General features: G+C 54.3%; 1 protein-coding gene across 1 annotated transcript; it reads left to right on the top strand.

Annotated features, from left to right (window-relative positions):
* Positions 1-13,712: 13,712 nt before the first annotated feature.
* On the top strand, positions 13,713-25,062 carry SLC1A5 (solute carrier family 1 member 5). Its single transcript, XM_077747375.1, has 8 exons — positions 13,713-14,859; positions 17,744-17,786; positions 18,227-18,274; positions 19,155-19,321; positions 21,039-21,272; positions 22,002-22,196; positions 22,341-22,475; positions 23,813-25,062. Exons 1-8 carry the CDS (start codon positions 14,291-14,293, stop codon positions 24,045-24,047), a joined length of 1,626 nt encoding a protein of 541 aa, XP_077603501.1. The 5' UTR covers positions 13,713-14,290; the 3' UTR covers positions 24,048-25,062.
* The last annotated feature ends 1,711 nt before the right edge of the window (positions 25,063-26,773 follow it).

A 26,773-nucleotide genomic window follows, 5' to 3' on the forward strand; every position in this document is an offset into this window, starting at 1 on the left:
TGTGGAGCAGAGAGAGAGCTGGGATTTCAGAGGCCATGGTGGGGGAGGTTGTGTGGCTGGAAGAAGGAGCGTAGGAGCGGGGAAGACGGGGAGACGGGAGGGACGTGAATAGACTCCGACCCTTATAGATGGGGTATGAAGGATTCAGAGTTGTTGTTTTTTAAAGTTTAAAAAAAAAATTTTTTTTTAATGTTTTATTTATTTCTAGGAGAGAGAGAGACAGCGCGAGCAGGGGAGGGTCAGAGAGAGAGGGAGACACAGAATCTGAAACAGGCTCCAGGCTCTGAGCTGGCAGTCAGCACAGAGCCCGACGCGGGGCTCGAACCCACCAACCGCGAGATCATGACCTAAGCGAAAGTCGGACGCTTAACCGACTGAGCCACCCAGGCGCCCCTTAAAGGTTTATTTATTTTTGAGAGAGAGAACGCAAGTGGGGAGGGGCAGGGAGAGGGGGACAGAGGAGCCCAGGCAGGCTCTGTGCTGACAGCAGCGAGCCCGACGCGGGGCTTGAACCCTCACACTGTGAGATCGTGACCTGAGCGGACGTGAGACGCACCACCGACCGAGCCCCCCAGGCGACCCCAGGATTCTGCGCTTTGATCCCCTGGACAGTGGGAGGTGCTGGGATCTTATCGGGAGCCTTCGGTGCGGGGACAGAGGTGGCCACAGTGCCTTTTTGGGAGACCCTGTGGCTGGCTCGCGGAGGCCCAGCCAGAGGGCTGGGTCTGAGGGACAAGCCTCGCCTCCCAGAGCCCCTAAGTCTTCGTGGAGAACATTCCATGGCGCGGGCCCTTCTGGAACAGGCTATGAGGGCTTGGCAGCCCTGTCGGGTCGCCGCTCTCGGGTCACTGCCCCAGCCTCCTCACAGCCCAGGCTCACCCTCCTCCGTCCGGCTCCCAGCAGCAGCTCGGGGCAGTACTTTTTATAGAACACTTGAACAAAAATGTTAATGGGTAATTAAAGGCACATGGCACAGTTGTCTGAAGGCACAGGAGAGGGGTACGGTGAAAGCCTTCCCTTCTCCCTTCCCCCTGGGGCCCCTCCAGGGGGTCTGTCACTGGGGCCACCAGTTTCTTGGGTTTTCTTCCGGGGAGAGAGTCTATCGTATGTCAGCAAGCACGGCTGGTGAAATGCCATTGAGGGAATTCACATGATCCTGCCCCTTGTGTTTTTTTAATCCAAGAGTATATTCAGGGGCGCCTGGGTGGCTCAGTCAGCGGAACTTGTGACTCTCGATCTCAGTGGTGAGTTCCAGGCCCAGGTCGGTTGTAAAGCCTACTTAAAAAAAAAAAAAGGGGCGCCTGGGTGGCTCAGTCGGTTGAGCGTCCGACTTCGGCTCAGGTCATGATGTCAAGTTCATGAGTTCGAGCCCTGCATCGAGCTCTGTGCGGACAGCTCGGAGCCTGGAGCCTGCTTTGGATTCTGTACGTGCTGTGCCTCTCTCAAAAATAAATAAACATTAAAAAAGAAGAAGAAGAAGGCTCAAGGAATCCTGGAGGCCGAGGTATTGTCAAGCTAAAGTTGTTTTCCCCCTCCACCAAAGCATTAACATTAAAACGGTTGAGAGCTGGGGTCCCTGGGAGGCTCAGTCCTTAAGGATCGATCTGACTCTTGGTTTCCGCTCGGGTCAGGATCTCACGGTTTGTGAGATCAAACCCCTCACAGGTGCTTGGGATTCTCTCCTCTCCCTCTGCCCCTCACGTGTGCTTGTGTGAGAGTGCTTTCTCTCAAAATAAACGTAAGTGCCCTATCTCTAGTATCTCTCAGTGGGCTGTGGGTTATGAGGAAATTCAATCTCATCTACCTTTCTTTCTGCCTTTGTTTCCCACATCAGTAGTTACCTGGGAGCATGGGGGCAAACAGCAAGTGCAAAGGCCCTGAGGTAGAAATCTGAAGTGTTCCACAGCCAGAAAGGAGCTGTGAAGCTGAAGAGCGGGGCTCACTCTCTGGTGAGAGCCCAGACCCTGCCTCTTAGAGACTCTTCCAGAAGTTGGCTTTCTCATTCTCTTCTAGGAGATGGCTCCCTGGTGTGCCGGGGCTGGCTTGTAACCGTTTGTGAAAGCTGATTGCCAAACTTTCAGGGATTTTGCAAGCCAGTTGTTAAATGCAGCCATTACCGAAAATTAAATTATATACACTTACAATGAAATAAATTACATTAAACACAAACATAATAAGTGGTCAAAATGTATCGCTCCCTAACTATTATATATAACCCTGAGATCAAGACTTGAGCTGCCTTGGATGTTTAACCGAGTGAGTCAGTGGTGGGCTACTGTGTGTTCCTTCTGAATTCTGCTTTGCACAACAATCATATTGGTACTTACACCATAGGAAGGCAAAAACCTCTACAAATCAGGGCTGTTTCCTCCCCCAAAGAGCCAGCGGTTAAATATTCATCAGCACTCTATTGTAATGCAAAGAGATTTGGCTCTTTCTTTTTTTTCTGTAAAGTTATGTAGTCCTCTTTTTTTAATTTTTTAAATGTTCTGTTTATTTTCGAGAGAGAGAGAAATAGAGACAGCGTGAGCAGGGGAGGGTCAGAGAGAGAGGGAGACAAAGAATCGGAAGCAGGCTCCAGGCTCTGAGCTGTCAGCACGGAGCCCGACGTGGGGCTTGAATCCACGGACTGTGAGATCGTGACCTGAGCCGAAGTCGGACGCTCAACCGATTGAGCCACCCAGGCGCTCCTGCTGCTTAAGTTCTTGGATGGTTCTGGCTGCCTGATTCTCCCAAGGGTCTGGTCCTTCACAGTCGGGGCCTGTCCCTTTATCTTGTGACTGGAAGGTTGATGCATCACGACCCTACCCATGATGGGGTTTGGGGGTGATAGTAGGGGTTGGAGCCGGCAGCCAAGAGAGAATTCTTGAGGACGTCTTTGGTGCAAAATGGTGATGTATGAAAACACGGGGACGGGACCCGTGGGCAGGAAGAGCTGCGTGGGGTCGTGATGGGTAACTCGTTATATACCTCAGGTGGGGAGGGGGTCAGGGATAGAGCAAGTCCCTAAGGTATTTTGGAAACGGTTTCCAGGACCTTGAGGACCTCGCTGTGTTAGGAAAATGCCATTTATCACGGTTTAGGAAAACCTCAGTCATGCGCCCCTTCGGCTGTATATCAGGGGCCATAAACTTGGAGTATGATCGCCAGCCTATGTGTTGGGGGAAGGGGAGATAAAGAAAGTTTCCAAAGGACTTTTTATATGTGAAAGTAGACTCACAGGATCCTGGGGGGGTCAGGGTAATATTGAGCCAAGGTTCCCTGTTGTTCTTAGCAAAGGGTCATCATTGAGGCAACTGAGCTTCTCAAGGGAGGTCACTGCCTGTTTCTTTCTTTTTTTATTTATTTATTTATTTTACTTATTTCTAGGAGAGAGAGAGAGAGAGACAGCGTGAGCAGGGGAGGGTCAGAGAGAGAGGGAGATACAGACTCTGAAATAGGCTCCAGGCTCTGAGCTGGCAGTCAGCACAGAGCCCGACGTGGGGCTCGAACCCACGAACCGCGAGATCATGACCTAAGCGAAAGTCGGACACTTAACCGACTAAGCCACCCAGGCGCCCCGGTCACTGCCTGTTTCAAGGCCGTGCCAACGGACTGCAGGCAGTAAGGGAATTTAATTTCTCACTTGCCTTAGTTTCCCACCTCTCCATGGCACGCACTTAACCCCTTTCCTTTGTTCTTGGGGGCCCGGGAGGGTCGGAGGAATATCACACAGATCCCACCTGGGGCGGGGTGGTGGGGGGGGAGTACTGCTTGCATTTTGCCCTCACCTTATGTTATGCTCCCTCATGACCACGACCCCTCGTAAGTTGCACATTCCAAGCCACCTTGATAATGTGCTGTCTGTCGCCTGAAATGGGCCATGTCCCCACCCATTCGCGCCTTCCCCTTCTCGGGGACCTTATTCCCAGAGCCTTACAGCAGACTGACTCTTCCTGGATCGTTTCGGCCCCTTTCTAGGTCAGGTGCCTGAAATCCTTACTGTATCCGTCTTCCGCAAAATCAGAAACCGGTCAGCTCATCGGAGTGAAAAGGTCGCCCAGTTGGCTGGCCTCAGGCATAGCTGGCCTCGGGAGCTTCAACGATGCCACGAGGCTAACCTTGACCCGTCAGTTCTGTTCTCTTCCGCGCTGGCGTCCTCTGGGAATCCCCCTCCTGGTCTCAGGAGGCAAGGAGCTGGAGAAAGTTCCTGGGCGGCGAGAGCAGCCCGGTGTGGTGGGTGCTACAACCCAGATCCCGGCTGAGGCTGGCAAACCATCCATAGCTCCCTAGCACTCTGCAGGCCTGACTGCAAGACGGGATGAGTTCTTGCCCACTTGCCGAGATTCCTCAGTCGAGGGGCTGAGTGGGAGCGCCTGCTTCAGCTCCAGAGGTAGAGATCTCTGCATCCAGGCCCTGCCTCTGTTCTTTGGTGCGATGAAAACAGATTTGGAACCAGGTAGTGCTGATGGCTACACTGTGAATGTGTTGAGGGCCCCTGGATGGGACCCTTTCAAATGATTAAGAGTCCATAGCATGTCATGTATATTTAAAAAAATTTTGGGGCGCCTCGGTGGCTTAGTCGGTTAAGCGTCCGACTTTCGCTTAGGTCATGATCTCGCGGTTCGTGGGTTCGGGCCCCGCGTCGGGCTCTGTGCTGACTGCCAGCTCAGAGCCTGGAGCCTGTTTCAGTCTGTGTCTCCCTTTCTCTCTGACCCTCCCCTGCTCATGCTGTCTTTCTCTCTCTCCCCCCTAGAAATAAATAAAAAATAAAAAAAATAAAAAAAAATTTTTTACATTTATTTATTTTTGAAAGAGACAGAGACAGAGAAGGGCAGAGAGGGAGACACTGAATCCGAAGCAGGCTCCAGGCTCCGAGCCGTCAGCACACAGCCCGATGTGGGGCTCGAACCCACAAACTGTGACATCATGACCTGAGCCGAAGTCGGGCGCTTAACTGACTGACACCCCCCCCAGGCGATTCTTATTTATTTTTTAAAATAATTTCTTTTTTAATTGGTGCCTCCAGGTAAAAAAAAAAACCCAAACAAACGGATGGAGTGTATCTTGACGTCCTTCTCAGTCTTCTCTGGTTATTTTGGATGGTGGAGCCTCTGCTCTTCCTGGCCTGATACCCCATATCCATCCCTAGTGACAGCTTCTCCGGCTTGGCCAGTAATTCTCCGTGGGACTTTGTGACTCAGTTTCCTTGTCTGTACCAAGAGGGGAGCAGACCCATTGGTCTCTAATGTGCCCTTGAATGGCGTCTACGTAAGCATTACTTGCAGTCAAGGTGGCGACGTCTTTCACTCTCCTCCCGACCCACCCCCCCGAGGGGGGGGAGACTTTGTCCAGAGCCTGTTAATCAGCACTCAGATGAACTCAGATGCCATGTCATCTCAAGCTCAAGTCCAAATCCTGACACCCCTCAAAGGCAGGTCACTGACCTCACGCTCTTCTCAGAAAGTGAATCAGTGACAGTCTGCACCTTTCTCCAGGGACCCAGCTGGCCAGCCGCACAGGTGGGGTGGGGTCACTTGATGCTCAGGGGCTGCCCTACCCTCAGGAAGTTGGAGGTGACCCAAACTACAGACTCACAATGTCCTGGTCCGTCACGCTGGCTACCTTCAGAGATGACGCACACATTGTCACCGTGGGTGATCATTTAGGCTGGGTGATCATTTACCTTTTGAATTGGCTCCTGAGAAGGCCATGTTCCTTTTTTTTTTATGTTTATTTTATTTGTGTGTGTGTGTGTGAGAGAGAGAGAGAGAGAGAGTGCGAGCGGGGGAGGATCAGAGNCCTGGTTTTACTTAATTCTCCTGCCACCTCGGAGGGTAAGTGTGACTTTCATCTTGCTTCAGAGATAAGGACATGAGGCTCAGGGGTGGAATCCCTCGCCCAAGATCAGGTAAGAAGCGGGAAGGCCTGTCTCTCTGCCTGTACCCTTGACCCCACAACCTTGGTCATTATCCTATCCTGACTCCCTGGAAGCATCAGATGCCTTTGCATCCAGGTCGCCCAAGCCCTGAGGCAGCCGTGGGGTCCCGGGGCAGGCCCCGCAGTGGTGGTAGGGGACAGCGAGGCTGGGGAACACTCCAGGACCTTAACTGGATGTGGGGAGAGGTGAGGAGGGCAGAGTCTTAAGGCCCAGAAACCGGAGAATTACTGTTACACCACAAGCCGCAGAGACCTGACAGCCTGCAGCTGGGAGGGGGGTGGGGCGGGGCCGAGCACCCCTGACAAGCCAGCTCTTAAATAAATTAGAAAGGTAGGAAGGGAAGGTCTGGGCCAGTCTCCAGGGCCCCAGGCTGTAGCTTCCCTGAGAGTCTTTTTCCTTCCCGTTTCTGAAAGAGTCAAACCACATTCCCAGAGTCCCTACTGTGCGCCCCGGGCCCGAGCAGGTGCCGGGCGATGCTGGGAACTCAGCCATGGTCAAGACCGCCCNCGAGGGACTGGAGGAGCTTGGAGGGACACGTGGCCCAGCCTGGGGGTCTGCAGGACTCGGGGGATCCCTGGGGTGACATCTGAAAATCTTGGTTAAAGCCAAGAGAAGCTCGTGTGAGAAAACGATGGGGGAGAGGATTGGGCAGGAGGCCGCAGTGTTTTCCAGAGCGTTTCCCACTTCAGACACTCCACGCACAACAGAATTCGTGTTGCGTCTGCAGCGTGGTATATGTATGAACAGGTGCGCACACACAGATAAGTGAAAACACTAGGAAGCAAGAATTACTTTCTTTAAAAATTTTTTTTTTTATTTTTAGGAGAGAGAGAGACAGCGTGAGCAGGGGAGGGTCAGAGAGAGAGGGAGTCACAGACTCTGAAACAGGCTCCAGGCTCTGAGCTGGCAGTCAGCACAGAGCCCGACGCGGGACTCGAACCCACGAACCACGAGATCATGACCTAAGCGAAAGTCGGACGCTTAACCGACTAAGCCACCCAGGCGCCCCGAAGCAAGAATTACTTTTACAACATGCTCTGACTGACTGCTTGAGACTATTTTACGCCTTACTAATAGGTTGACACCTGAGGTTTGAAAATACAGATGGGTAGGGGTGGCTGGGTGGCTCAGCTGGCTAAGCCTCTGACTTCAGCTCAGGTCATGATCTCATGTTGCGCGAGTTCGAGCCCCACGTGGGGCTCTGTGCTGTCTTCACAGAGGCCACTTCCCTCTCTCCCTGCCCCTCCCCTGCGCGCGCTCTCTCGAAAATAAATAAAACATTAAAAAGAAAATACAGATGTATAAACTGTCTAAGAACCCCTAAGCACGCCCATCAAAGGAGTGGAATTCTAGAATCTCTAGGACTGGTCACTGATATTCCCATTCTCCTTTACTGGGGTTGTTGTAGGATTTTATTTCCTTCTGTTTTGCCTCAGGGCCGGGAATCTGTATGTGAACATGTAATGGAAGCATGTGACGCGATGATGCTTATTTATTTATTTTGAGAGAGAGAGAAAGAGAGAGAGCGAATAGGAGAGGAGCAGAGAGAAAAGGAGAGAGAGAATCCCAAGCAGGCTCCCTGACGTCAGTGCAGAGATGGATGCAGGGCTTAATCTCACCAACCGTGAGAACCGTGATTGTGACCTGAGCCGAAGTCAAGAGTCAGACGCTCAACTGACTGAGCCACCCAGGCGCCCCGACGTGGGGCCTCGAACTCATGACCCTGAGATCAAAAGTCGCATGCTCTTCCGACTGAGTCTGCCGGGAACCCCTCTGGCCTCATTTCTTGGCAGTTTCCGCCTTGAATTTTCCACTCCAACAAATGGAACTATTCTTGGGTTCATAAATTCCTCGCATCCAGGTCTTTGCCCTTCTGTGTCCTCTGCGCTGACCCTTTCCCTCCTTCCTTTGCTGGTCAGCTCTGCCGTCCTTCACAATTCAGCTCAGGTGCCCCCTCCTCCAGGAAACCCTCCCTGGCCTCATTCCCAGACGGAGCTCCTCTCCTGGGCTCCTCTATTCCCGTAGCTCACTCTGTCTCCCCCACCGGAGCTAGGCCTGTCTCAGTCACTGCTGGGACCCCAGTGTCACCCACGACAGGGCCAGGCACACAGCGGGTGCTCAGAAAAAGTTTGCTGAGGGGCTCCTGGGTGGCTGAGTTGGTTAAGCGTCCGACTTCAGCTCAGGTCACGATCTCCAAGTTCACAGCTTCGATCCCCGCGACGGGCTCTGTGCTGACAGCTCGGAGCCTGGAGCCTGCTTCAGGTTCTGTGTCTCCCTCTCTCTCTGCCCCACCCCCTACTTGCACTCTGTCTCTCTCTCGCTCCAAAAATAAATAAACATGAATATTTTTAATAAAAAAAGAAAAAGTTTGCTGAATACGTGCAAGTCTGAGGGAAGAGCAGAGGCCACATCCTCTCCCAGAGGATACCATTCCAAACAATACCCATTTCACAGGTGGCAAACTGAGGCCAGGAAGGTCCTCCCTGCTCTGTGCGGTGGAGATGCCACACTGCTCGGCCCAGCATCCTCCGGACCCCTCTCACCTCCTTCCCAGGGCCCCAGGCCTTTTCTTTTCCGATGATGAAATGCAGATCCCATCNCTGTCCAAGCCTGAGCAGGGGCAGGGGTGGGGACACTCCACTGGCCAATCCTGAAGCAAACCCTCAAACCTTCCCCTCTTGGCCCAGACCCAGCCCGTCCTTCCAGAAAGTTCTGGGGAACTTTGACTTCCAGGGTCCCCTGGGTCCTCGAGACTCCTCGCTCCATCTTGCCTCCCCAGCCGGCAGCCCCACGCTTGAAATTCGAGAGCAGGGCCTGGGTGAAGGCTGGCCCGCGGCCGCGTGACCCAACCAGCCTGGGCCACTTCTCCATTCCCAGGGCCCTGATCACCAGGAGGGCTGCCAGAAGCTTCCCTGCCCCCAGCCTGGCCACGTGCCGCCGCCGCCGTAGCACCTGAGACCCAGCTGCCGGGTCCCACCTGCTTCCTCTGAGGCTCTGTTTGCCCCGCGGCCCTGAACCCCGGAGGCCCCCTGGGTGGAGAGCACCAGCCCGGGAGTCTGTGTCTGAGGGCAAATGTGGAAGCAGCCTTTTTCCCTTTGGCCTTAGATAAAACTTGTTCTCCAGAGGTCACCACGGCTTCAGATCCCACGAGGCTGCAGCGTGCCGGGTACCACCCAAGCACTTTATACACATGAACTTGGTCGGTCCCTCCGTGATCTCTGAGGCCAGACGCCGCCGCTGCCGGCGAACCACAGCGCTGACGCCCAACCGCAAAGCCATGCTTTCCTCTCTGAAAGCAGCGGCTTCGGGCAGCTTCTGTGAATTCTTGCAGAGATGGTCGATGCACTTGAAACAGAGGCTCAGAGGAAGAGCTGAAACAGAGGCTGTTAAACATTTGTCCCCCAACCTCCCCCGCTCCCCACAGATGATGTGCTGCCCTGTCCTAGACGCCATCTCTTGCACCTTGCGTTTTCCTCTTTTTTTTTTTTAATATTTTTATTCATTTCTAGGAGAGAGAGAGAGAGAGAGAGACAGCGTGAGCAGGGGAGGGTCAGAGACAGAGGGAGACACAGACTCCGAAATAGGCTCCAGGCTCTGAGCTGGCAGTCAGCACAGAGCCCTACGCGGGGCTCGAACCCACGAACCGCGAGATCGACTAAGCGAAAGTCGGACGCTCAACCGACTAAGCCACCCAGGCGTCCCGCGTTTTCCTCTTGAACGATATTTCTGGACACCAGATTTATTTCTGAAGCCCGCCCGTCCACCCAGTTCCTCATCTGTCTCCTTTCATTTGACGTCTCTCCTGTGTTCCGTTCTGTGGATGTGGTTTGTTGACTGACTGAGGGAATGAATTACCGGGGAGACAGATGGCCAGCCGGAGAACTTGGACTTTATCCCAGGGGAAGCCCGCTGGGGCCACTCCGAGGGTGGAGTGACCAGCTTAGATCCACGCTTGGGAACATCCTGAGCTCTTCTCAACACTGGAGCTCTGCAGGTTCTGATCTGTCTGCCTGGTACACTCTCTCCCTGCGCTTGGTCCAGCTCTTTGCTATTCCAGCTGGGATTGTCTCCTCCTCCAGGAAGTCTTCCCTGACCTCCATGTTGGGCCAAGCATCCCTTCTGGGCTGCCCATCCCAGCCCTGCTCACTCTGTCATCATCACCTCCTTGGGATGAGTGGTCTCCCCACTTGTACTGTGAGTCCCCAGAGGCCAGGGCCCTGGGGCACCCATCCCGGAGCCCAACATCGTGCTCAGAATAGATCGTGGTCCCTTGGCAGAAATGCCTCTGCTTGAAGGCGGAGCCCCACGCAGGGGTGGCCATGGTGTCCCATAGGGGTTGGGGGCATAGCAGGGTCAGAGACACCTGAGTTCAAATTCTCTGCCCAGGGGCGCCTGGGTGGCTCAGTGCATTAAGCGTCTCACTTTGGCTCGGGTCATGATCTCATGGTTCATGAGTTCAAGCCCCACGTCGGGCTCTGTGCTGACAGCTCGGAGCCTGGAGCCTGCTTCAGATTCTGTGTCTCCCTCTCCCTCTCTCTGCCCCTCCCCCACTCATGCTCTGTCTGTCTCTCTCCCCCCCAAAATAAATAAACATAACGTTTAAAAAAAAAAATTCTCTGCCCAGGTAGGGGGTTGGGCCGCAGCAAACCTCATTCGTCCATTTGCTTCCAAATCAGTTAGCTAGAGCTTGAGATCGCAAGGATTCTGGAGATAAGATAACGTGTGACAGCATTTCACACAGGGCAGGAGCCTTCCCCGCCTGCCGCCTCCGGGCTTTGCACCTGTTCTTCCCTTTCCCTCGAATGTTCTTCCGGTAGTGGAGCCTGGAGCTCATCCTGGTCATTCAGGTCCCGCTGTAAATGTCACCGCCTCAGAGTGGCTCCTCCTGGCCATGCCGCCTCTCTCCAATGCCAGACTTCCGCTTTGTCTGGCTTACCCCCTGGCAGGCCAAGGTTATTTCACGGTCTACCGTCACTAGAACACGGGCAGGGAGTTTTGTCTTTTTTTTTTTTTTTTTTTCTCCTCACTGCTGAATCCTCAGCACAATGAACAGCACTCAGCCCGTAGTAAGGGCTCAAGGAATATTTGTAGCACGAATGGAGGGCTCACGGGCTGTCCCCTGACGTTTTGTATCCAAGGTCCCCACGTGCACGGTCAAATTTGTGCTCGCATTGGCTCCAGGACCCATGAGGAACACCAGCCAATACTCAGCCGGTAAGTGGAGGAGGCAGGATTTAAACCCACGCCTCTGCAGTTTTGGCGCCCACTCTTTCTCGAATATAACCACGCCCAGGAGCTGAGCAGAAGTTTGTCACACGACTATGACTTCAGGCTCTAAGAGTGAGAAGGCGGTGGGCGCTTTCTAAAGTAGCTGAGGACTTGGGGCGCCTGGGTGGCTTAGTCGGTTAAGCGTCTTACTTTCGCTTAGGTCATGATCTCGCGGTTCGTGGGTTCGGACCCCGCGACGGGCTCTGTGCTGACTGCCAGCTCGGAGCCTGGAGCCTGTTTCAATCTGTGTCTCCCTCTCTCTCTGACCCTCCCCTGCTCACGCTGTCTCTCTCTCTCTCTCCTAGAAATAAATAAGGAAAAAAACATTTAAAAAAATAAATAAATAAAGTAGCTGAGGACGGGAAGACTTGGGAACGGAGAGTGTGTGAGGGACGCCGCCGGTAGGAGGTGCACATGGCCACATGCGTCTGGGGTGGGCAGAGCCTGGGCAGATCTCGGCTCAGCCTGGCCCCCTTGGCTGAGATCCTAGGTCACAGAAAGTTCTCAAAGCTCCTTCCCAAGTGGGTCTGGGTCTAGGGCTCGTGGCAGCCAGGTGGGAGAGCTCACCAGCAGGGCCCAGCAGCGCCATGGAGCTGGTCGGAGCCCCTGCTGTATTCTTCGGGGCACCTGGGGGGCTCGATGGGTTTAGCATGACCGACGTGGGCTCAGGTCATGATCTCAGGGTTCATGAGTTCAAGCCCCGCATCGGGGTTTGTACTGTCAGCACAGAGCCCGCTTCAGGTGTTCTGTCTTTATCAATGTCCCTCCCCTGCTCATTCTCTCTCTTTCTAAATAAATAAATAAACAAACAAACAAACTTGAAAAAACCATATTCTTCAATAATAATGACAACAATTATAGGAGTAGCACCGGTTAACTTTTTAAAGGGCCAACCCGGGGGCGCCTGGGTGGCTTAGTCGGTTGAGCGTCCGACTTTCGCTTGGGTCATGATCTCGTGGTTCGTGGGTTCGAGCCCCGCGTCGGGCTCTGTGCTGACTGCCAGCTCAGGGCCTGGAGCCTGTTTCAGTCTGTGACTCCCTCTCTCTCTGACCCTCCCCTGCTCACGCTGTCTCTCTCTCTCTCCTAGAAATAAATTTTTAAAAATTTAAAAAAAAAACATTAAAGGGCCAACCCGTACCCTGTCTAAATGCTTTAAACATATGATGTCATTGGATCCTCTCAGCACCCAAGGAGGTATGATCTACTCTACTTCCCATTGTACTGCTGTAGAGACGGAGGCTTCCGAGGATGTGACTTGTGACTTGCCGGGGGCCCCACAGCTGCCACAGGAGGCAGCTTCTGAAGTCATCACTAAGTACGGTCTAGGAGCAAATGTGAAGGTCTGAAATGTCACCAGAGAGCAGGCCAGCTGGGGAGGGAATTAAGGTTTCAATAGCGCCCGCCCGAAGAAGCTAGGAATCCTGACTGATTCACTGGAGATGACTCAAATGACCAAGAAGGAATTTAAGGAGGCAGCCCAATAGGTAGGTTTAGGAACTTGAGAGGCAGGCATGCAACTCCCAGCCTCCCCAGGTGTGGCCTTCCTCTGGGCCTAAGCCCCAGTTTTGTGCATCTGGAGAATGGGTGTAATAGTGGGACCCATCTCACCAAGCAGTTTTGAAGATTCTAGTGAAATCAGGCCCATGTATTTGTCAAAAGTCGGCAAATGGTGCTTACAATCTGGTGCATTTCATTGTACATTTTACCTTAAAAGGATAAAATCGCGGTTCGTGGGTTCGAGCCCTGCGTGTGGCTCTGTGCTGACAGCTCAGAGCCTGGAGCCTGCTTTGGATTCTGTCTCTGCCCTTCCCCCACTTACACTCTCTCTCTCAAAAATAAACAAAAAATAATTATAAAATAAAATGAGGTTTAAAAAGTGAAAGGATGAGTGGATAGGGAGATAAGTAAATGGATAGAAATAATATAGATGAGATAATAACATCTATGTATGTAATACGGATAATACACACGACATAGAAGTTTGAGGAAATAATTGTAGACTCTAGTTGGTGGGTATATGGATACTTTACAATTTTGTGTATGTTTGACATCTGTCATAATAAAATGTGGGGGGAAATATTTGGTGAAAGCATTTGTGAAGTCATTAGCACATTAGTGTTCCAGCCGCCCCTGGAACATTTTATTTAATTGTTAACATTATTGAATAAATAACTCCATCTAATTTAAATCTTAACACCAATCAGGTGTGGGACGAGCTTTCCTAATCTACATTTTACCTACGGGGAATTTGAATTCCGAGAGGCGACAAAAGCCCGGACTCAGGGCGGAGCCGCTCACTGCCGGCTGGGTTGCGCCACCTGCGGACCACGTGCACTTTCTAGAGACCTTCCAGCCAGAGAACTGCTGTAGGTTAAAGGCCCCCATCTGCATCCAGATTCCTTTGGCGGGGTTNCCGAACACTCCGCAGCCAATCGACGCCCGCGCTTCGCTCCCCGCCTTCTCAAGCCTCGCCCCTGCCCTTAACTCTCTCAGCTTCCGCCCTGTGGGCTCAGAGCCACGCGGCGCGCCCGCGGGATTCCGTCCGAGTCGGTAGCCGCTACTTCCCGGGGTCCCGGACCGCAGCCTTCCGCACTCAGGGCCTTGGATTTCCTCTCCCAGAGGCAAAAGCCTAGCTCCCCTCTTCCTGGAACTCTTGTTTCCCGCCCCCCCCTCCAGAGTCCAGCTTCCCAGCCTCCGTTTCCAGGACCCCGGCACCCCGGATCCCTGCCTCCCGGATCTGCGCTACCGGGACGTGGCCTCTTGAGGACCTCTGCCACTTGGACACCTTCAGCCTTCCAGAGCCAAGGACCTCCCTGTCCCAGCCCGATAAACTCCTGTATTCCCATCCGTAGGGCCGAGCACCCCAGGTGCTCCCGGCTTTCGGGCGCAGGACCCAACCCAGAGAGCTCCCAGCTTCGGGATCTGACACTCCAGGTTTCAAGAGCCAAGGAACCCAGGCGCTGTGAACTCGCAACTCCAAGGAACCCTCCAGAGTTCCAGCCTCCAGGCTGGGTTGCAGAACTCTCCGCTCTAAGGAACGTCGGCGTTCCAGGAAGGAGCCCCAAGCTTCCAGGCGCTAAGGAACTCCGGGCGCGTTCCAACATGGTGGCCGATCCCCCTCGCGGAGACCCCAAGGGGTTCGAGGCGGCCGCGCCCGCCGCGAACGGTGCCCCGGTGTTGCTCGCGAAAGAGGACCCAGACTCCGCGCGCGGCCGCTGCTGCGGTTCCCAGGAGCGGGCGCGCCGCTGTCTTCGCGCCAATCTGCTGGTGCTGCTGACGGTGGCGGCCGTGCTGGCAGGCGTGGCGCTGGGTCTGGGGGTCTCGGGGGCCGGTGGCGCGCGCGCGCTGGGCCCCGCGCGCCTGGCGGCCTTCGCCTTCCCTGGAGAGCTGCTGCTGCGCCTGCTGAAGATGATCATCTTGCCGCTGGTGGTGTGCAGCCTGATCGGCGGCGCCGCCAGCCTGGACTCGAGCGCGCTCGGCCGCCTGGGCGCCTGGGCGCTGCTCTTTTTCCTGGTCACCACGCTGCTGGCGTCGGCACTCGGCGTGGGCTTGGCGCTGGCGCTGCAGCCGGGCGCCACCTTCGCTGCCGCCAACGCCTCTCTCGTCGCCGCGGACGCCGTGGAAGAGGCCCCCAGCAAGGAAGTCCTCGATTCCTTCCTGGATCTCGTAAGGTCAGACCCCAGCCGCCCGGGGGAGTCGTGGGGGAGAGGGGAAGCCACGTTGGGGGGGGGACCCGTGTCAGAGATGGCCGGAGTGACCACGTGGACGCCAGAGGGCTGTGAGCCCTCCGGAGCCGGGACGCCCCCAGGGCCTGAGCGAAACAGGGCGGGATGGTGATGGTGACCCTTGGAGGACCAGAGGTCAGCGAGTGGGGACAGACCCCTGGGGAAGGAGGCTTCGAGTGTGGGGGCCTGGGGACATCAGTGGGGACCCTCCAAGATGGTGATAGACTAGGAAATCTGGTAGAGGGAAGAAACAGTAATCCTTGAGAAGTTGTGGGGAGGGAAGGGATATAAGGGTGTTCCTGTGAGGGGAGAGGATCTGGGGGGGCGAACTTGGAAGGGCATTTTGGGGCGCTAAGGGCCTCAGGACTTGAGTCCAGAGTCAGAGAGTTTGCGACCCCCTGAGGAGTGCGTAGGAGATCTGAGTGACCTCTGCAAGGCCCTCTTCCCAGTCCCAGGGCTCCCCACGTTACGTGTCACCCATGTCACCAGGACACAGCCAGGTTTTTTTTTCTCAGCCTCCCTTCCCCGCCCAGGGCTGGGCCCTGGCAGCTTCCTTTTTATATCTTCTTGCTAAATCCAGCCACCTCTGAAGACTTTTCATTCCATTTCTCACGTCTGTCTGGGCAACCCCCCCGTAGGCTGCCCAGAAGGGAGCCAGTGAGACTTTTGGAAAGAGAGCAGACTCTTTTGCTTCTGATCTCTTNTTCCCCCATTTGAGAAGGGGCAGACCCCTGGGTCCACATGGCCTTGCCTTTCAGACCTGCTGATTCAATCTCTCCAGGTTGGTTGGGGACTTCCAGGAAGTGGGGGGAAGGAAGTGATGAGTCACGGAACTGGGTTCTCCCAGCCTCATGGGGGTGTCGGCAGGCTGACAGGAGAGATTCTGGGGCAGGCTTGGTGTCCCCAGAAGCGGCAGTGGATGGCCGGCTCCTGGCTGGGGGAGATTAGCNCGAAGGCTGTTTGTGCGCTCAGGCTTCCCCTGCGTGCCGAAATCCTTGGCCAGCCCCTCAAGACTTTTCCGGAACATCTTAGAGCCACACAGCTTTAAAGCTGTGACACAGAGCTGGACACAGGCCCTCAGACACCCAGTCACAGCCGGGACCTCTCTCAGTGACGCGTGGCCTCACACCAACTGCCACACATGTGCCCCCCACCCCCCCCACACACAGTGTACTGACATCCCTGTCCACGGCCACTCACGGGTGCCACTGGCCACGCCGGTACACGGAGCGTCGCCTGGACAGGCATGCTCGAGAGCACGTGGACACCGACTCTGTGCCACGAATCTGGGCACTCGCCGGCACCCCCACGTGGACACCAACACTTGAGAAACTGTTTAGGGACCCACTACGCAACAGCTGCTCACCCACACGCTTGGTGAGGGGTAGTGGGACCTCGTAGCCAGCTGGCTGAGTTCAAATCCCAGCTCTGCCACTTTCTAGCCAGCCAGATTTCTTTACCTTTCTGTGCCTCGGTTCCCTTTACTTTTATTTTTAAATACTTTTTTTTTAAATTTTTATTTTTATAACTTTTTTTTTAATATTTTTTATTTATTTCCAGGAGAGAGAGAGTGTGAGCAGGGGAGGGTCAGAGAGAGAGGGAGACACAGACTCTGAAATAGGCTCCAGGCTCTGAGCTGGCAGTCAGCACAGAGCCCGACGCGGGGCTCGAACCCACGAACCGCGAGATCATGACCTAAGCGAAAGTCGGACGCTCAACCGACTAAGCCACCCAGGCGCCCCAACTTTTTTTTTTTTTAACGTTTATATATTTTTGGGAGAGAGAGTGTGAGCAGGGGAGGGGCAGACAGAGAGGGAGACACAGAATTGGAAGCAGGCTCCAGGCTCCGAGCGGTCAGCACAGAGCCCGACAATGCAGGGTTCGAACTCACGGACTGCCCTGAGCCAAAGCCGGCCGCTCAACTGACTGAGCCATCCAGGCGCTCCTACTTCATTTTAGTTTTAGAGAGAACGCAAGAGTGGGGGAGAGGGACGGAGGGAGAGCTTGAGAGAGAGAGAAAGAGCATCTCAAACCTAGCGTGGAGCCCGTCGCCGGCTCGATCTCACAAACCATGAGATCAAGACCTGAGCGGAAATCGAGTCCGACGCTCCACCAGTTGAGCCACCCAGGCGCCCCATGGTTCCCTTTTCTAAAAACGGGGCTGACCGTGCGGTACCCCGAGGGCTGCAGCGAGGATTAAATGAGTGGGTTTATGTCGAGCATTACAGGGACTGTGGACACATTAGCCCTTACTTTCTTCCCACTTCTAGACTCAAGAGGGGGTCCCACTGACCCCCTGACATGCTCAGTGGGGTTTAATGCACGCTGCTTGCGCAGATACACATTCGCGGCACACACAGCTGTCCCTTGTCGCCCTCTCTCACTACCTCTTCTCCAGAGCACACGTGTCCTCTGCCTTTCTCAGCCGGGCCCAGGGCCGGAGCGGTTCTCAGCCCTCCAGGAGGAAGTAGCTGATGCAACACGCCCAGGGTATTAAGTTTGCAGCCTGGGGTGGAGCTGAGGCCCCAGGTGACCCTGCCCCCGCCTGCCTTGGGAAGCCAGCATTCCTAGCTTCCAGTCCATGATCGTGGCTGCCAGGCTGCCCCACGGGGGCCCTAGGAGGCCAGCTCAGACTCCCCACACCCTGGCAAAGTGCGCAGCTCCCAACTCTGCCTGACCAGACCTGGCTGGGGCATGGGGGCGGGGGGGAGGGCACATTTAGGTGCGAACAGGGCCTCCGAGTTTCTCCCCATCCCCAACTCCTCAGACGCCCCCCGTTCCCCCACCGTGGTATTTAATAACATGCCTTCCTCCCTGTCTGTCTCTGCAGAAATATCTTCCCCTCCAACCTGGTGTCCGCAGCCTTCCGCTCAGTGAGTCCTTGGGGGTGTGTCCCGGCGGGTGGGGGGTGGGCAAGAAGGGCGACGGGCCAGTTGGAGCCCCTTGGTGCCTGCTCTCCAGTGGTGCCTGGCCAAGTGCGCATGCTCGCATCATATTTATGAATGCTGTTGCGGGGTCCTTGGGTAACCCCTAAACCCGTCCATGCCCCTCGTTGAGAAAGGAGAATAAATGTGGGTTCTGGGCCCCTTCTGGGTTCTGATTCCAGCAGTGTGACCCCGGGCAACTAACTGCCTTTTCCTCTCAGAGCCTCGGTTTCCACCTCTGGAAAATGGGCACGTACGAAAATCTTGCCTCAGTGGAGCTGCCGCTGGCAGGATGAAACGAGATCATGTTCAGGGGGTGCTTAGGGCAGGACAGGGTGAGGGGAGCCTCTGTGGCCATTAATCCTGACTCTTCCCAACCCCACCTGCAGTACAGTACCGTCTATGAAACCCAGTGGATCAACGGAACCAAGGTGAAGGTGAGAGCAGGGGAAGGGGGGGGCGGGTGCGCAGCCCTCCGCCCCTTGTTGTGGTTTTTCCATTTCGTTCCCACCCCAGCCTTTGTTTGCCCCATCTGGTGGTATTTGTTTTACACTCTCTGCAGCCTCTCCCTAGTTTCTGTTTTTCCTGGTATCTCCGTTTGGCCTCCTCGTCTCCCTCCCTGGTCCAGGCTTCCTTTTTTCCCCATCCCATCCTGCCCTNTCAGATCTGCCCCCAGAGGCCCCCTCTCCTACCTACCCTCTGCCTGGCAGCCAGCGTGCTCTTTCCAAAGCGCAAACCTGATCCTGCGTCTCCCCTGCCCAAAGCCTTTGTAGGCTCCCTAGTGTCCTCGGAAGAAAGCCCGGGCTCCTTGCCACTCTCCGTAAGACCCTGCAGCATCGGGCTTCTGCCCGGCCGCCCAGCCAGCCTCGTGTTTTGGCTCTGCCTGGTCTATGCCAGCCCCAGTGGGTTTCCTTCTGCCCTTTGAATGCCCGAGCTGCTGTCCTTCCCAGACTGTTGCCATCTGTTTGCTCCCTCTGGAACCTTCTACGACCACTCTTGACCTGTTCATCCTCCTGTTCTCCGGATCTCCGGCCCCTTTCTCCACGAAGCCCTCCCGGATCCCCTCCCCACCGACCAAGCGGGCATCCCCTTCAGTTCCCACACTACCTTGCGTTTCCCTGTGTCAACCATTCTGGGTGGTCCCTGATGGCAGGTCTGTTTCCCCTGGACTGGGACTCTCTCTGAGCCTTGGGAGGAAGGGACCCAAGCAGCCGTCTTGTCTGTGTTGTGCCCCAGCAGTGCCCAGGACAGGCCCTTAGTGACTGTGCAGGTTGACTGAGTTTCCGCCTCCCATTCCAATCTGTTGCTCGCCCAAAGGTGCCTGTCGGGAATGAGGTGGAGAGTATGAATATCCTGGGCTTGGTGGTCTTCGCCATTGTCTTTGGCGTGGCCCTGCGCAAGCTGGGACCCGAGGGAGAGCTGCTCATCCGATTCTTCAACTCCTTCAATGACGCCACCATGGTGCTAGTGTCCTGGATCATGTGGTAGGTGGGGGGACACGGGGCCGGGGCTGTGGGAGGGAGCGCCTCTGCTGCTTGGAACCACATCCAGTCTTGACCATCCCCTGGCTGGGTGACTTTGGGCAAGTAATCTGCCCTCTCTGTGCCTCAGTTTCCTCTTTATAACATGAGGACAGCGCTGTATTCCATGAGAGCCCCCCCTCCCCCCCCGATTCTGGTGCAGGCGACATTTAAGAGGCTGCCGTGCACAACCTCGTAAAGGCTCCTTGCCAGAGAGTCAGGGTGGTAAGAGCAGGCTCACGCCACTTCCCACCCGTGTGCCCTCTAACAAGGTATTTACCTCGCTGTGTGTGCCTCAGTTTCCCCATCTGGAAAATGGGATTGAGAGTTGCAGGCACAAGTGAGTTAAGCCCTTGGGACGCTGCCTCACCTATAGCGTGCCTACAGTCAACACTGTTGACTAATCTTTATCAAGTACATCGCTTGGATAACTTCCGGGTGCATCCCCTGGCCAGAGCTTGGGCATTTGGCCAAACCTCGCTTTACAGGTGGCTGGGAAGTGGTGCCTTTTTTCTGTTACCAAAAAGAGGAAGGGGTTTGAGAGACAAGAAGCTGCAGCGATCGAACAGGGAGGCAGGCTTGGGAGGCTTCCTGGCTGGGAGGCATGGGCACCCCTGGGGTCTTTGCTCCAGAAGAGAGTGATAATAATTCCAGCAGAAGTTCATAGATCACTTACTGTGCACCGGAAGCTTTCAAGCCTGAGGACCTCCTTACATCCAACATTCCTGTGAGGCTGGTCACATTAATGTCCCTGTTTTACAGACCCATTCGATTTTAATTCAACTGTAGCTTCAAAAGACTAAACGAAGGGCTCCCTCGTGGGATTGTGGTTAAAGACTCAATCATGGTCAAGGGCTCGCTTGGTATTAAGACATGAACCATGGACTTTTTCTATTTCATGGATGTGGCGAGAGATTGTATCAGTTTAAATCATCCTGGCTGCGGGGCGCTTGGGGGGGCTCAGTCAGTTAAGCGTCTGACTTCGTCTCAGGTCAGGATCTTACAGTTTGTGAGTTCGAGCCCCGCGTCGGGCTCTGTGTTGACAGCTCAGAGCCTAGAGCCTGCTTCGGATTTTGTGTCTCCCTCTCTCTCTGCCCCTCCCTTGCTCACGCTCTCTCTCTCTCAAAAATAAACATTAAAAATTAAAAAAAATCATCCTAGCCGCTATAACAAATGAACCCAGAAAATGTAAATGACTTACACATGGTGGGGCAGGTGTAAGTCCGAATCTGGTTGGTGATTGTATTCAAAGTGGCAATAGAGGCCCCCAGGCTTCTTTTATCTCCCTCCGCTCTGTTCTCTTTTATTATCTAAAAAAAAATTTTAATGTTTATTTTTGAGAGAGAGAAAAAATGTGAGCAGGGGAGGGGCAGAGAGCAAGGGAGACACAGAATCCAAAGCAGGCTCCAGGCTCTGAGCTGTCAGCACCGACCCCAGTGCGGGGCTCGAACTCAAAAACCGCGAGATTCTGACCTGACCTAAGTCGGACGCTTCACAGACTGCGCCCCTCATAGGCGCCCGTCTCCTCTGCCCTTTTTGCGAGGGGATCGAGCTTGGAGGATGTCAGGGAAGGTGCTTGATCACACGTTGATTTGGGTGTCTCCCCCCCACAAGGGAGGCTGTGGTCGGGCCCTGGGTGGGCACGCAGTCAGAGGCTGCCATCTGTCTCCTGGGTGCTTAGGTATGCCCCTGTTGGCATCTTGTTCCTGGTGGCTGGCAAGATCGTGGAGATGGAGGACGTGCGGTTGCTCTTCACCAGCCTCGGCAAATACATCCTGTGCTGCCTGCTGGGCCACGCCATCCACGGGCTCCTGGTGCTGCCCCTCATCTACTTCTTCTTCACCCGCAAAAACCCCTACCGCTTCCTGTGGGGCATCATGACACCGCTGGCCACTGCCTTCGGGACCTCTTCGAGGTATGGCCTTGGGGCCAACCAGTGCGGGACTTTTAAGCTAAGGGGCCGTAAGTGGACATCAGCTATCTGGAGACCCTTGAAATTTCGTATCTGGGGACATTGGATCTGGGTACCGGGGCCATGCTTTTGTAAATTTCTCAGAAGGTCCTGGAACGCCCCCCCACCCCGCACCCTCCCCCCTGCAATTGGAAAACCACTCACTGTTTAGAGATTTCTTCTTCCCTTCCTGAAAACCTCTCCTCCCCCACAAGGCCCGGCCCTGGGAGGCAATGCTCTAGTGCTGCACCCTGGATCCAACTTCTGGGAGCTCTTTCCACCCTCGAACCTGGCCCTCCCCACGGCAGCATCCCCAAGAAAATAGCGGTTCTTACCCAAAGTCTATTATTGGGGGGAGTGGCAGAGGAGTGTGGGGCAGTGAGCTCCTAGACATTATAGAACTTAGGTTTGAATTTTTGTGTGTATTTTAAAGGAGAGCAGTCTATGCCCTCCCAGGGGGTCGAGGACTCCTACAGTTTGGAATCCTGACATTCTGCAGGATCCCCTATGCCTCTGAGAGGCTCTGGAAGAGAACTGCAGGGGGCTGAGGGTGGAGAGGGGTGGGGCTTGCGGGGGAGGGCTCTAGGCTGGTGGGCGGAGCCTGGGCTTGTGCTGATTGGCCACTGGGGCGCGTTGTCCGGGCGGGGCTTCGGCAGGGGGCGGGTCTCGCGTGCTAACTGACCTGCCCCTCAGCTCCGCCACGCTGCCGCTGATGATGAAGTGCGTGGAGGAGAGGAATGGTGTCGCCAGGCACATCAGCCGCTTCATCCTGCCCATCGGTGCCACCGTCAACATGGACGGTGCGGCGCTCTTCCAGTGCGTGGCCGCAGTGTTCATTGCGCAGCTCAACCAGCAATCCCTGGACTTTGTGAAGATCATCACCATCCTGTGAGTATGGGGGGCCGCAGCTAGGACCCCGGGCCCACCTGTCCCGGCCCCGAGAATGGACAGAGGCCGGAGGGGGGCAGGGCTCCCGTGGCAGCTCCTCCCACTACCGACGTCTCTCCCTGACCTCCCGTCTCGTCCCCTCAGGGTCACCGCCACCGCGTCCAGCGTGGGTGCCGCGGGCATTCCGGCTGGAGGTGTCCTCACTCTGGCCATCATCCTGGAGGCAGTCAACCTGCCAGTTAACGACATCTCCTTGATCTTGGCTGTGGACTGGCTAGTGTAAGTGTGGGTCTGGGGCTTCAGGGGCCTAACCGGTACCCTGGGAAAGGAGGTGAACAAGAGGGTCATTGAGAGCTGAGGAGGAAAGGAGAGGAAGGAAGGAGTTCTAGAGGAAAGGAGATGGATCTTGAGAGAGAGGGGGAGGAAGAATTCCTAGCAGCTCCACGTTGTCAGTGCTGAGCCCCACGTGGGAACAGGCCAATCTGTAGACTGTAGCTTAGCTAGCTGTTGCCAGGGGCTAGAGGGAGGAGGGAATGGGGATAGCTGTTTAATGGGTATAGGAGGGTCTTTTTAGGGTGATGGAAACATTCTGGAATTAGAGGTCTTGGTCGTACAACTCTGAATATACAAAAAACCCCCTGGATTGTATACCTTCAAAGGGTGAATTTTACTCTATGTGAATTATAGCCTAATTTTCTAAAATGGCATACACCCGCATAAAGTATGAAGAGGAGGCCAAAAGAGATCTTTAGGATTATGAGAAAAGCCTGAGGGAGAATATAGTATTGGGGGGGAAGAAGAAGAGAGGTGGATAGGTCTTCTGAGGCCCCAAGAAAAGGGAGGGATGACTTTTTGAGGTTGCATGAGGAGCAAATCTTGTGTTTTATTGGAAGAAGTATCATTTGGGGTCCAGAGAGGGTGGAGGAGGGGTGCTTTGGGGTTCTAAGGCACAGATCGTATGATGGGGCACTTAGATTCCATGGGAAAGAAGGGAAGTAGGGGGCTTCTTGGATCTTGGGTGAAAAGACCTTGGAGGCTCTGGGAGAAAGGGTTATTTGGGAGGATAGAGGGATAAGGTGGATCTAGAAGTAGAACGGAGGGGGAGGGGCGCCTGGGTGGCTCAGTTGGTTAAGTATCTGACTTCGGCTCAGGTCATGATCTCACAGTCTGTGGGTCTGAGCCCCGAATCAGGGTCTGTGCTGACAGCTCAGAGCCTGGAGCCTGCTTCGGATTCTGTGTCTCCTTCTGCCCCTCCTCTGCTCATACTCTGTCTCTCTCTCTCTAAAAAATAAATAAAACATTAAAAAAAAATTTAGAAGTAGAACAGGGCTGCATGAAGGACATGATATGGACTTCAAGATATGGAGGGAGAGGGGGGCACCTGGGTGGCTCAGTTGGTTGAGCATCTGACTCGTGATTTCAGCTCGTCATAGTCTCCTGGTTCATGGGTTCGAGCCCCGTTTCAGGCTCCACGCTGATAGTGCAGAGCCTGCTTGGGATTCTCTCTCTCTCTTTCTCTCTCCAAAAAGAAAAAAAAGATTCAGGAGGAGAGGCGGGAGGATTGGGCCCTACCCCCTCCCCTCCTACTCACTTTCCTCTCGCTTCTGCCCCTTCAGGGACCGGTCCTGCACGGTCCTCAATGTGGAAGGTGATGCCTTTGGGGCGGGACTCCTCCAAAGTTACGTGGATCGTACAGAGCTGCGGAGTTCGGTGCCGGAGTTGATCCAAGTGAAGAGCGAGGTGCCCTTGGCTCCACTGCCCGCCCCCACTGAGGAGGGGAACCCCCTCCTCAAACACCGCCTGGGATCTGCTGGGGACGCGGACCCCTGCGAGAAGGAGTCGGTTATGTAAACCCCGCGGGGACTTTCCCTGCCCTGTTGGGGACACTCGGGACATCGGGATCGTGAATCGGGGCTATGGAGGCCCTGCCTGCACACTTGAGGGTTCCAGGGGTCCCAGCCTGTCTCCCCAACATCAGATCTGGGAAGTTTCGATGTTGGGGTATAGGTGTGTGTGTGTGTGTGTGTGTGTGTGTGTGTGTGTATCTATCTCCCCAAATCCTCCCCAGTCTTCAATTCCTGTTTCTGACCAAAGTTAGGAAACAAGATGGAGAAACCGTGTCATTCTGGCCCCCCCACCTCTCAGGGCACAGGTCACCATGTGGATTTCTGCCCTCATTGAGAAAAAGGACGTTCCAATGGGTTGATGGCTATTTTGGTGGCTGTAGCTGTGTGTGTGTGTGTGTGTGTGTGTGTGTGTGTTTGCGCGCGCGTGTGTGTGTTTTGTGACTCCATGGTACATCCCACCCTCTTCCCTCCACAGTAACAAACACTCCTCGGGACCTTGCCGGGGTTGGGGAGCCTGAGGACAAATACTGCCGTCACTCCAAAGGACGTTTTTTGTAGCAACAAAACTCTATCTCATCAGGTGTTTTTAAGACCAAAAGCATGAGGCACACACTAAAAAACCACACAGGATAAAACAGACTTCACCGAAATAAGATTATCTGTTCGTCAAAAAAAACACCACTAGAGGGCGCCTGGGTGGCTCAGTCAGTTAAGCAATCTTGCGAATGTTCCGTATCTCCACACGGGTGATGCTTACACAGACACATACATTTGGGCACGCTCATCTGCACACCGTAGATGTGCGTGATTTTGCCCCATGTGTGACATCTTGGCCGTGGAAAATTCCGTACAACTGGGAAGAGACTGACTCTGCAGTAGCCACTTACAGGGACTTCCTTGATACTTGAACTCTATCCAATAGTGGCAGTAATAATGACTTGCTCTCCCCACCCCTTTTTTATTTAACCCAGAATTTGCTATTTGAATAAAAAATGTGCTGTGCCGCTGTTTTTAAGTCCTGTTCGAGTCCAGGATGTGGATGATACCCAGCCGTGGCTCACCTGTCATAAAGATCCCAGGTCCTGTCTTACACATTGCTAAAATGTGTTACACATTACTGATAACTATCACCCCCCTCAGGGCCCTACGTCAACTTCTGCCAAGTGCCTGGGAGGCACCACCAACCCGAAGCCCAATTATATAGATGCTATCTTGGGTATCTTTCGCATCTTTCTGTTGCTTTGTTTATTTAGTTACATCGCATGATCACTGCAGTGCGTAAGGAGAATGTAGTTCATTTCTGATTCTGTGCAAAACTCGTGTATCATACACGAACGTAACCACTAGTGGGTTCATTAAGGGTTGAGTAATTAATTGTCATTTTCAGTGCTTTCTATGATGCCCAAATCCTTAGTGGGCAGTGAGAACAGTGTTTAAGAGTTTTAATGGTATTTGGGGAAAATGGCTGGGGTTGCTGGAAGGAGCTGAGTCCTTAATTTTTCTATTTAATGCTTTTTGGGAATGGATTAGATTTAGATTATGAAGGGTACACACATGCTTATGTAATATTACATATACTGTATACACAACATGTGTACATACAAGGGATAACATAACTCGGCCAAATTCAGTAGAACAGTATCCCCCCTTTTTTTTTCTATTCCATTAAAAAATATGTGTATTTGGGGGGGTGACAGAGGATCCAAAGCATGCTCTATGCTGACAGCAGCAAGCCTGATGTGGGGCTCAAACTCCCAAACTCTGAAATCATGACTTGAGTGGAAGTTGGGTGCTTAACCAATGGAGCCACCCAAGTGCCCCATTCCATTTTTTAAAAAATTTTTAATGTTTTATTTCTGGGAGAGAGAGATACAGAATCTGAAACATGTTCCAGGCTTTGAGCTGGCTGTCAGCACAGAGCCTGATGCGGGGCTCGAACCCATGAACCGTGAGATCATGACCTGAGCTGAAGTCGGACAATTAACCGGCTGAGCCACCCAGGCGCCCCATTTCTATTCCATTTTTAAGATTTGCTGGGCACACGTTACTACTTTGCCTAAGATGCTGATCTGGGTCATCTAAAAGGTCTGGAACCATTTCAGGCCTCAGTGTGGACAGGGACCCCCAGACCTGGTCCCCACTAGGATGAGCACCCCACCTTTCTCCCATTCACAACTGTATGCTCAGCACAGCATGGGCCTCGGCGCATAGTAGGTACTCAGTAAACGTTTGCAGAATGAATAAACTGGGCTCCAGCTACCGAGCTGCCTGGCTTAGAGGCTGTTACGCCAGCTCAGACGGGATCCTGCCTGCCAGCTGCATGACCTTGCGCAAGCACTCCGGAGCCTCACCCTCTGGTGACAATGGCTCTGTTATGCCTCACCCAAAGGCCACCGGTGAAGTTTACCTAAGGGCAGAAGGCAAAGCACCTGTAACGCCGCCCTCTGGGGCCTGGCTCCCACCTCCGGCTCCCTTCCTCCATTCCCCCATCCACCCCTGCTTTGGGGGACACCCCTCTTGCCCCTTCGAAGGAGCCTGGCTTGGGGGGAAGTGAGCAGGCTAGCCCTGCACTGGGCTTGGGCCTGCATCCTAGGCTCATTGTAACAGGATGGGGGCGGGGGGCTGACAGACACAGGGTAATGACAGCTTTGTCTCTCCTAACGACAGTTTCTAGGCCCGTCGGACTTTTTTTTTTTTAATGTTTTATTTCTTTTTTAAAAAAATATTTTT

Source organism: Crocuta crocuta, unplaced genomic scaffold, assembly GCF_008692635.1.
Source record: "Crocuta crocuta isolate KB4526 unplaced genomic scaffold, BGI_CrCroc_1.0 scaffold334, whole genome shotgun sequence".
Lineage (NCBI taxonomy): Eukaryota > Metazoa > Chordata > Mammalia > Carnivora > Hyaenidae > Crocuta > Crocuta crocuta.